An 11,261-nucleotide genomic window follows, 5' to 3' on the forward strand; every position below is an offset into this window, starting at 1 on the left:
TAAGGAATATACTGTGCATGTAAAAGTACACACAGTCAGCCAGTTTACCATAAGGGCCGTGTCAAATCTGCTCAGCAAGTCTCAGCTCTGCCTGTTGTTTCTGAACTGCAGTCATGAGACCAGCCAGAGGATAATGTTACACACACTGAAACAACCAATTAGTCTTAACCGCTGTTGCATAAGGCCCAATTGTAGTCACGAGGCTCTGCACCAGGCCAAACCTGTTTCCGTATACAAGACTAGATAGCTGAATGATTAACAAGGAAGTGGGGCTTTTAGTCAACTTTATGTCCTCAACAATCAATTGATATTGTTCTGGTTAGGTAAAGTATCATGCAATATGCAAGTAATTGTTTTTCTTATTTTGTGATATGTGTCATGGATATGGTGGTTTATGGGAGATTTGTAATCCTAGTAATAATAGGAAAATAGGTATTTTAACTATCTCCTCTCTGTGTCGTTATTAATAACTGGCCCAGATACCAACACCCTGCTCTCGTTGCCTGTGCTTTGGGTTCCCTTTGAAAAGGCCGCATCCCACCCACCCCTGCACGTCACTTGCTACATACCAAGACATTCTTAACAAGAGTCCCCACAGCTCTACACCACCTGCCAAAGTTATCTAACTTGAGCAAATCCCAAAGGTGAGCTGAACAGCTTGCTACATGCCACAACTTTTGTGAAAGCAGTGATTTATGGCTAGATTACATTACACTCCCATGATTCTCAAAAAGTATATAAACGGGAACAATCACATTTTATTTTAACTCATTTACGAGTGGTGGAAATATCTTTGGCTCTATAACTACATTGCATGCACACATATTCCCAATATTCCATTGATTACTAATTTTGTATTAAGTAGTATCCAGTTGCTCATGGTCAAAACCAGAATTTCTAATGGAAAAGAAAAGGAGAGCACAGTACACTGTAGTGTTTGCTGTCCAACTGATACCATGGCTACAGATGGAAATGCATACACACTAAAGTATGATTAACAGGCAAAACAACTTTGATCAGCATGCAAAACTCAAACATACTATGCTCATACACTGTATGGGTCTCAACACCCATCTGTGCATTATTGCTCACTTAAAACTAATTGAAAGAATAAGTAAAGGTAGGCCTAATTATGAATACAGTAAGATGATTCATTCCACCTCCTCCATCTTCATTTACAATACACACAACATGCAATTGCCTTATATCCACACACTTAATTGTTTAATTTTCCATATCCAGTCTATTACAGCTCACTGATAAGAAAGGACTGGGTAAATGAATGCAATATGGCATCAACACCTAGCTTTGTGGCTTGTACTACATTGCTTCTACTTGTCAAGTGCAATTTGATTCAATAGCAGTACTACTACCTGTGTTTGATGCCGGAGACTGGATAAAGACAGAAAGTTGCTCTGAAGTATTGAGACATTTCTTATGAGTCCGGAATTCTTGCTTTAATAACAAACGAATAGTCTTACATCTTAAAAGACGTACACTTGCTTCCTATATACCTTTCATGACAACTGAGAGTAAATGCCACCATCATAGCAGAGGGCAAATACATACCGGTATATGAAACAATCGGTTTGACTTTGAGCCCTTTGTTATTACACATTAACTAAAATTAAATTGAAATGTCTTCCCATTAAAACAAAAGGCAAAACAAACAGAAATGCAATTCCAAAGAAAATATCCGACACAAATAGCCATATCTTGCATGCATAAATAATTGCAATACTTTGTCTTGTTTCATTTATGAACTCGCTAGGCAGCTTGCGTTGACCCTTTATAGAATTTTCACAGCTCCTGTTCTCCATATTTACATAAAGCTTAACATTGAAGACAATTTAATGTGCTTAATGTGTTTAAGGAGCAAATGACCAATGATTGTTTTAATCTATGAAATATGAAGCAATGAAAAGCAGTTGACTTGCTATTTAAAAAAATATATATAATAAATAACTTAAACATTTTTTAAAAGCACTTCTTGGTATAAACAATACGGTACATTTAAAATATCAAAAAAAAAAAAAGGGGCAATCTGCAGTTGCTGAATCCATTTTAGGACTTAGAATTAATTTATATGAACCCTTTGATTCTTGACAAATAACTTAAACGCCTCACGAGCTTACCCCATCAGAAACCCCATTTTATTACCAATGTTTGTAAACAAAGCAAATGTAAAAAATATATTTATTTTTTAACTATAGCCTCAACATATATTTTAACATCAGCATGGTTAAACTATAATTTTGATATCATGGATGGTCAGTCCAGGTATCCATAGATCTCTAAGAATTTGAGAGTAGTTACATTTATCCAACCCCATCCCTCAGCTTTTGACCAAAACAGTGGTTGGGGAGCATGCTTAAGTTGTTATTGTGTCAACTTCGGATTGCCCCTTTTAAGATATATTAACTTTACAGGATTGGACAACTAGAACCTAGCAGGTCAGTGGAGTGCACCTGCACCCACTCTTCAGCAATCTACAGTGTTTAAAGCAGTCATATACTATGACAGACTCAAAATGGTCCATGTCATTCGTTCACTCAATATTGTGTCCTGCTCACTCATGATTACACAGCAATAAATTCCAACTATTCTGATTTGCTTAGTGGCTTTTTTGTTTTACAATTAGACTTAGAAGGATTATTCTTTTAAAATTGCGCACACACGTCAATGCAACAAGGGGTCTGTGCTGAAGAGTAACCCTTGTGAGGAGGTAGATGGCAGCTTTTTACAAGAAAATGATCCAGGCTAGGATATGGGACTTTCAAGTCAACTATAGTTGTGTAGGGTGATAAACCAGGGTGATGCCCACACTGATTGCTTGGTCCTTACTCTATAATGTGAGGAGGATGCACCAGTGGCAGCTTAGCCTGGTCCCAGATCTGCTGTCACAGATGGTACAAGATCTCAAAAGAGCTGTTTGTCATGCCAGTGTGAACATAGGAGTTGGCAAGATGGCACAAACAGACCTGGGACCAGGCTATTGGTATCTGGGCCTTGGTGGTAATGGAGATTGGAGGCGGTTGATGGGGGCTGGGTCGTGTAGTGTCCTGCAGCTCCAGCTAGGTGATACAGGGGACTGCCAGGGTGAAGGTGCAGGCTGGTTTGGGGCAAGGGCACACACTGCCAGATGGACCTCACGTTTGGTGTACCTCATGGAACATTAATTCCCGTGGGACGCAAGTCTGTGGGCCGTAGAGCGTGCCGGCCCGGCGCTCAAAGGCAGACACATTCTTTTTTACCACCTCGTCAAAAAACACAGTTGCTAACTGGGAGTGGAGCAAGGAGCGGAACTCAAACGAGATCTGTGTGGCAGGAAGGAAGGAGAGGGCAGAATGTCAGTCAGAGAAGACAAACAAAAGAGAAAAAGGAAAAACAGAGTAGAAAGAGAAAATACACTAGGTAACCAAAAGTATGTGGCCACTTGATCATCAAACATCTCATGGGCATTAATATCGAGTTGGTCCACCCTTTGCTGCTATAACAGCCTCCACTCTTCTGGGAAGGCTTTCCACTAGATGTTGGAACATGGCTGTGGGGACCTGCTTCCATTCAACCACAAGAACATTAGTGAGGTCGGGCACTGATGTTGGGCAATTAGGCATGGCTTGCAATCGGCATTCCAATTCATCCCAAAGTTGTTTGATGGGGTTGAGGTCAGGGCTCTGTGTAGGCCAGTCAAGTTCTTCCACACCGATCTCAACAAACCATATGGATCTTGGTTTGTGCACGGGGGAATTGTCATGCTGAAACAGGAAAGGGCCTTCCCCAAACTGTTGCTACAATGTTGGAAGCACAGTATCGTCTAGAATGTCATTGTATGCTGTAGCAAGATTTCCCTTCACTGGAACTAAGGGGCCTTGCCCGAACCATGAAAAACAGCCACAGACCATTATTCCACCTCCACCAAACTTTACAGTTGGAACTATGCATTGGGGCAGGTGGCGTTCTCCGGGCATCCGCCAAACCCAGATTAATCCGTCAGACGGTGAAGCGTGATTCATCACTCCAGAGAACGCGTTTCCACTGCTCCAAAGTCCAATGGCGTCGATCTTTACACCACTCCAACCGATGCTAGGCATTGCGCATGGTGATTTTAGGCCTATGTGCAGCTGCTCGGCCATGGAAACCCATTTCATGAAGCTTCCGACGAACAGTTCTTGGGCTGACGTTACTTCCAAAGGAAGCTTAGAACTCGGTAGTGAATGTTGCAACCGAAGACAGACGATTTTTACGAGCTACGCACTTCAGCACTCGGGGGTCCCGTTCTGTGAGCTTGTGTGGCCTACCACTTTGCGGCTGAGCCTAGAGGTTTCCACTTCAAAAGTCACTGAGCTCTTCAGTAAGGCCATTCTACTTCCAATGTTTGTCTATGAAGATTGCATGGCGGTGTGCTAGATTTTATACACCTGTCAGCAACAGGTATAGCTGAAATAGCCAAATCCATTAATTTGAAGGGCTGTCCACATACTTTTGTATATATATAGTGCATTCGGGTGGCGCAGTGGTCTAGAGCACTGGATTGCAGTGCTAGCTGCGCCACCAGAGTCTCTGGGTTCACGCCCAGGCTCTGTCGCAGCCGGCCGCAACCGGGAGGTCCGTGGGGCGACGCACAATTGGCATAGCGTCGTCCGGGTTAGGGAGGGTTTGGCCGGTAGGGATATCCTTGTCTCAGTATGTAAATGTAATAAAATGTATGCACTCTAGTGAAAGTCGCTCTGGATAAGAGCGTCTGCTAAATGACTAAAATGTAAAAAATGTAAAAATTCGGGAAAGGATTCAGACGTCTTGACTTTTTCCATATTTTGTTACGTTAAAGCCTTATTCTAAAATTCAATTAATAGTTTTTCCACCTCAATCTACACAGTACCTCATAATGACGAAGCAAAAACAGGGTTTTTGAAATTTTTGCAAATATTTACAAAATTAAAAACTTAAATATCACATTTACATACAGTTGAAGTCAGAAGTTGACATTCACTTAGGTTGGAGTCATTAAAACTCGTTTTGAACCACTTTCTTGTTAAAAAATATAGTTTTGGCAAGTCGGTTAGGACATCTATGTGCATGACAAGTAATTTTTCCAGCAATTGTTTACAGACAGATTATTTCACTGTATCACAATTCCAGTGGGTCAGAAGTTTACATACACTGAGTTGACTGTCTTTAAACAGCTTGGAAAATTCCAGAAAATGTCATGGCTTTAGAAGCTTCTGATAGGCTAATTGACATTTGAGTAAATTGGAGTTGTACCTGTGGATGTATTTCAAGGCCTACCTTCATACTCAGTGCCTCTTTGCTTGACATCATGGGAAAATCAAAAGAAATCAGCCAAGACTTCAGAAAATAAATTGTAGACCTCCACAAGTCTGGTTCATTCTTGGGAGCAATTTCCAAATGCCTGAAGGTACCACGTTCATCTGTACAAACAATAGTACACAAGTATAAACACCATGGGACCACGCAGCAGTCATACCGCTCAGGAAGAAGATGCGTTCTGTCTCCTAGAGGTGAGCATACTTTGGTGAGAAAAGTGCAAATCTATCCCAGAACAACAGCAAAGGACCTTGTGATGATGCTGGAGGAAACAGGTACAAACGTATCTATATCCACAGTAAAACAAGTCCTATATCGACATAACCTGAAAGGCCGCTCAGCAAGGAAGAAGCCACTGCTCCAAAACCGCCATAAAAAAGCCAGACAGCGGTTTGCAACTGCACATAGGGACAAAGATGGTACTTTTTGGAGAAATGTCCTCTGGTCTGATGAAACAAAAATATAACTGTTTGGCCATAATAACCATATTTATGTTTGGAGGAAAAAGGGGGAGGCTTGCAAGCCGAAGAACACCATCCCTACCGTGAAGCATGTTGGTGGCAGCATCATGTTGTGGGGCTGCTTTGCTGCAGGAGGGACTGGTGCACTTCACAAAATAGATGGCGTCATGAGGGAGGAAAATTATGTGGATATATTAAAGCAACATCTCAAAACGTCAGTCAGGAAGTTAAAGCTTGGTCGCAAATGGGTCTTCCAAATGGACAAAGACCCCAAGCATACTTCCAAAGTTGTGGAAAATGGCTTACGGACAACAAAGTCAAGGTGTTGGAGTGGCCATCACAAAGTCCTATAGAATATTTGTGGGCAGAACTGAAAAAGCATGTGCGAGCAAGGAGGCCTAAAAACCTGACTCAGTTACACCAGCTCTGTCAGGAGGAATGGGCCAAAATTCACCCAACTTACTGTGGGAAGCTTTTGGAAGGCTACCCAAAACGTATGACCCAAGTTAAACAATTTAAAGGCAATGCTACCAAATACTAATTGAGTGTATGTAAACTTCTGACCCATTGGGAATGTGATGAAATAAATAAAAGCTGAAATAAATCACTCTACTATTATTCTTACATTTCACATTCTTAAAATAAAAGGGAATATTTAGGGAATATTTACAGGGATTAAATGTCAGGAATTGTGGAAAAACTGAGTTTAAATGTATTTAGCTAAGGTGTATGTAAACTTCCGACTTCAACTAAGTATTCAGACCCTTTACTCAGAACTTTGTTGAAGCACCTTTGGCAGCGATTACAGCCTCGAGTCTTCTTGGGTATGACGCTATAAGCTTGGCACACCTGTATTTGGAGAGTTTCTCCCATTCTTGTCTACAGATCCTCTCAAGCTCTGTCAGGTTGTATACAAAGCGTCGCTGCACAGTTATTTTCAAGTCTCTCCAGAGATGTTCGATCAAGTTCAAGTCCGGGCTCTGGCTGGGCCACTCAAGGACATTCAGAGACTTGTCCCAAAGCCACTACTGCGTTGTCTTGGCTGTGTGCTTAGGGTCATTGTCCTGCCAGTCTGAGGTCCTGAGTGCTCTGGAGCAGGTTTTCATCAAGGATCTCTCTGTACTTTACTCTGTTCTTCTTTCCCTCAAGCCTGACTGGTCTCCCATTCCCTGTTGCTGAAAAACATCCCCACAGAATGATGCCGCCACCACTATGCTTCACCGTAGGGATGGTCCCAGGTTTCCTCGAGATGTGACGCATGGCATTCAGGCCAAATAGTTCAATCTTGGTTTCATCAGACCAGAGAATCTTGTTTATCATGGTCTGAGAGTCCTTTAGGTGTCATCTGGTAAACTCCAAGCAAGCTGTCATGTGTCTTTTACTGAGGAGTGGCTTCCGTCTGGCCACTCTACCATAAAGGCCTGATTGGCTGAGTGCTGCGGAGATGGTTGTCCTTCTGGAAGGTTCTCCCATCTCCATAGAGGAACTCTGGAGCTCTGTCAGAGTGACCATCGGGTTCTTGGTTAGCTCCCTGACCAAGGCCCTTCTCCCCCGAATGCTCAGTTCGGCCGGCCAGCTCTAGGAAGAGTCTTGGTGGTTCCAAACTTCTTCCATTTGATGGAGGCCACTGTGCTCTTGTGGAACTTCAATGCATGCTTCCTCAACACAATCCTGTCTCAGAGCTCTAAGGACAATTCCTTCGAACTCATGACTTGGTTTTTGCTCTGACATGCACTGTCAATTGTGGAACGTTATATACTGTAGACAGGTGTGTGCCTTTCCAAATCATGTCCAATCAATTTAATTTACCACAGGTTGACTCCAATCAAGTTGTAGAAACATCTCAAGGATGATCAATTGAAACAAATTGCACCTGAGCTCAATTTAGAGTCTCATAGCAAAGGGTGTGAATACTTATGTAAATAAGGTATCCGTTTTTTTATTTTTAATACATTTGCAAAAAATTCAAAAACCTGTTTTCACTTTGTGGTATTTTGTGTAGATTGATGAGGAAAAAGAATAAGGCTGTAACGTAACAAATTGTGAAAAAAGTCAAGGGTTCTGAATACTTTCCGACTGCACTGTAGAGTCATTTTTTAGACTACTCACATGCAAAGGGTGTACGCACAAATAGAGAGCAAGATTAGAAGAGAGGTGGGCAGCATAAGATAAATACAAGGGCCACAAGCTGGGTCTGTCATATTCACCGAAACGTCCACAGTGCAGGTGCGGGGATAACCAGGGATGCCAGGACTGAAGCGCCATATTGTCTCCAGGTGGTTGAAAAGTGTTCCGTCTGTGCACACCGCCTATCACAAAAGAAACAATTATCATCATAATTCATGAAATCAAAATTAAGCGGGACTAAGTAGGGTTGCAAAAATCTGTTCCCAAGAATCCCAGGTTTTCCAGAAATCCTGGTTGGAAGATTCCTGAAATCAGGAGGAAATAAGCAGGAAATCTAGAATACTCCAACCAAGATCTCTAGAAAACCTGGGAATTTTAGGAAAGTAACCAGAATTTTGAATCCCAAATTAAGTGGGATGAACTTACTTTGACCATGTGGGGTCGCACCACACTGATCATGGATGTGTATCGCTCTACAATGGGTGGGAACCCCACCTCCAGCTGAGCTTTGGAGTGGCCTGCCCTCTTCATGATGGTCTGGGACTTCTTACACCAGGGGACAAAGAGTTTGTAGTCATCCACGTTGGCTACCACATCATACATCTCCTGCATAGAGTACCTGAAGCAGCATAGTAAGAGGAGTTTGAAAACAACAACATTACATAACTTAGTAAACACCTTCCGCTTCCATGTTGTGTTTCAAATAGAAAAGGCCCTATTTAAAAAAAAAAAAACTTTAATATGAAATCTAGCCATGACTTCTTTCTATTTATGCATTCAAGCTCTGGTTGACCCTGTACATATGGAAATATAGTCTTACAATATATTTTCTTTCATGGGTGGTACCATCTTACCCCAGTATCCTCCGCTCCGAGTACTCCTTTCTCTTATTGGTGAACCCCATGAAGGTTCTGCTGTGGGGAACTGATGTCGTCATGACCCAATCCTGCTGGTGGCAAAGCACTCTGGGAGTCCTGGTCATTACAATACCACATGATGACAAGTGTCTGATGGGGAAGGGAGACAGAGAGGAAATGTTCAAAATAGCACAACATCTCCAACAAACACCCTTTTCCAGGCAGGCTTCCTGCCATTTGAGTCAGAGCAGAAATAATATATTGCCAGAAGGGGGAAAAGTTCTCAGTAGTATCCTATCCGTCAATCTTTCGAACAAGCTATCAGGCTATATTCTGAGTAAACACATGAATGGAACTATATGCAATGCGACCCACTCAGCCTATTCATTAGCCAAGTTCTGTTGCAAAACGTTCTACAACGGTAACGGTTTACACCAAACTGAAAAAGTTTTGCAAATAAAATTTGAGTTTATATTGGACAAATTGAAGGTAGGTCCTGCCCCGTTTGCTTCCGTTTAGTTCCCAGAGTAAACAGTAAACGGTTTCAATTGCAAAACAATTTGCAACAGACCAAACGTTTTGCAACGGAACTCGGCTAATGAACACCCCCCAGGGGTGAACCCCATGAAGGTTCTGCTGCGGGGAACTGATGTCATCATGTCCCAATCCTGCTGTTGGCAAAGCACTCTGGGAGTCCTGATCATATTCATTAAGTATTGTAAAGGAAACTGTTTAAGAACCAAATGGACGCAAACAAAGCAGAGGGAACTAAACAGGGAGAGACCTACCTGAATTTGTCCAATAGAAACTCTTTTGCAAAACGTCTTCTGTTTGGAGTAAACAGTTTCGGTTTAAAAACGTTTAGCAACAGAATCGGAGTAATGAATACACCCCAGGTGCTCACTACAAATAACTGTGACAGTCATGGAAATAGAATTCGTCAGAAATAAATCAAATCAAGTTTATTTTATATAGCCCTTCGTACATCAGCTAATATCTCGAAGTGCTGTACAGAAACCCAGCCTAAAACCCCAAACAGCAAGCAATGCAGGTGTAGAAGCACGGTGGCTAGGAAAAACTCCCTAGAAAGGCCAAAACCTAGGAAGAATTATAGAAGAATTACAAAGAGCAAGGCAACTCCTAACATAGTGAAACCAATATGAAGGATAACACAATATGCATAGCCTACGACATGTGATTGAAAAGGGAACGTTTTAGTCCTAAATTCTAATTATACAGGAAGCACGTAATGTTCTTCAGAGTGGACCTTCATTATTTCAACCAGTGCTTGGTTGGAACAAAAACCTGCCCCATAGGGGATTGAAATAGATGCAAAATGCGCACGCACAGCACTGATTGGTTGACGCGGCCACTCGAAGTTATACATTTATTAATCTCACCTGATGGTTTGTCTCATATGTTCTCTTGACCTCGCAGTGTGACAAGGTGAGCGACCTGAGCCAACAGCAATCTCCAGAAATTCACTGAATGTCCGCACACCCATCGGCATTCGCCGGGCAGTTGTTGAGGCTGCCATTATATTTTATGTGGGTTATTTGATCACAACCTCAAGTTGGAGAACGGATCATTGAATCTGTAGGTTACTGCTGAAAACACTGATCTTCGCCCACTTCGGATTGGCTATTTGAAGCAATTCACTTATCCAAATAGGCCTAGACGCAACAAAAAAGGCCGCGTTTAGCCTATATTATAAAAACGTTCATAAAGTCATCTATTTATTCCAAGCTCGATGTCCTGGGTCGCTGAGGGTGCATAAATTGCGCTTTCGGGTTTTCCCATACGACGACAGCCCCTTAAAATATCGTTCTTCTCTGTGCTCAGTAAAGTAAACAAATACCGGTGTCGGTCAGGCCAGGGACAAACCTTACCAGAGAGGACGAGACGAAACGAGATGGTTTACTTTACCCAAAATCTGTCCACGAAAATAAGACCACGAAGTGAATCATTTTTGTAGAGAAGTCAAACAAATGAATAAAAAAGCTAATTTGCTACTCGAGATTTATTTGATCGAATATACGTTTCGTAATGGTTAAATTGTTACGAATGCACTGATATGTGGACACGTGGCGTTTTGCCCCACCAAATACTTTATATCGGATATATGACGGGAAGGCCGTCGTTGTAAATTAGAATTTGTTCTTTTAACTGACTTGCCTAGTTAAATAAAATAAAAATATATACTTGTTCACATGCGTATCTGCCTTCTCGTTGGATAGAATGGTCCAAACTAATCTCGCCTCCTTCCATATTTGATGACATTTATTTCCATTGTTAAGAGCGGTCACTCGACTATCTTGCCAATAGATGATATTTGACCGTACTGTTTTTCAGCGGTGGAAAAAGTACCCAATTGTCATACTTGAGCAAAAGTAAAGAACTCATTATGATATGACTCAAGTAAAAGTGAGTCACCCAGTAAAATACTATTTGAGTAAAAGTATAAAATAATTTGGTTTTAAATATACTT

At 41.7% G+C, this 11,261-nt stretch overlaps 1 protein-coding gene across 1 annotated transcript; it reads right to left on the reverse strand.

The window, feature by feature from the left end:
* Positions 1 to 742: 742 nt before the first annotated feature.
* LOC129860705 (coenzyme Q-binding protein COQ10 homolog A, mitochondrial-like) lies at positions 743 to 10,872 on the reverse strand. The gene is made up of 5 exons (XM_055931380.1): positions 10,174 to 10,872; positions 8,771 to 8,923; positions 8,343 to 8,535; positions 7,997 to 8,098; positions 743 to 3,317 (listed from the first exon to the last, which is right to left on the reverse strand). Exons 1-5 carry the CDS (start codon positions 10,308 to 10,310, stop codon positions 3,150 to 3,152), a joined length of 753 nt encoding a protein of 250 aa, XP_055787355.1. The 5' UTR covers positions 10,311 to 10,872; the 3' UTR covers positions 743 to 3,149.
* Between the last annotated feature and the right edge of the window lie 389 nt (positions 10,873 to 11,261).

Source organism: Salvelinus fontinalis, chromosome 8, assembly GCF_029448725.1.
Source record: "Salvelinus fontinalis isolate EN_2023a chromosome 8, ASM2944872v1, whole genome shotgun sequence".
In the NCBI taxonomy this organism is placed as follows: domain Eukaryota; kingdom Metazoa; phylum Chordata; class Actinopteri; order Salmoniformes; family Salmonidae; genus Salvelinus; species Salvelinus fontinalis.

What these genes read in the sequence shown, in the direction of transcription:
- LOC129860705 (XM_055931380.1), bottom strand. Translation starts at nt 10,310, where the DNA reads ATGGCAGCCTCAACAACTGCCCGGCGAATGCCGATGGGTGTGCGGACA. An exon ending in TCGGAGCGGAGGATACTGGG is followed by an intron (nt 8,536 to 8,770) that starts GTAAGATGGTAC and finishes ATGCTGCTTCAG; the next exon opens with GTACTCTATGCAGGAGATGT. An exon ending in CCTGCACTGTGGACGTTTCG is followed by an intron (nt 3,318 to 7,996) that starts GTGAATATGACA and finishes CCTGCCACACAG; the next exon opens with ATCTCGTTTGAGTTCCGCTC.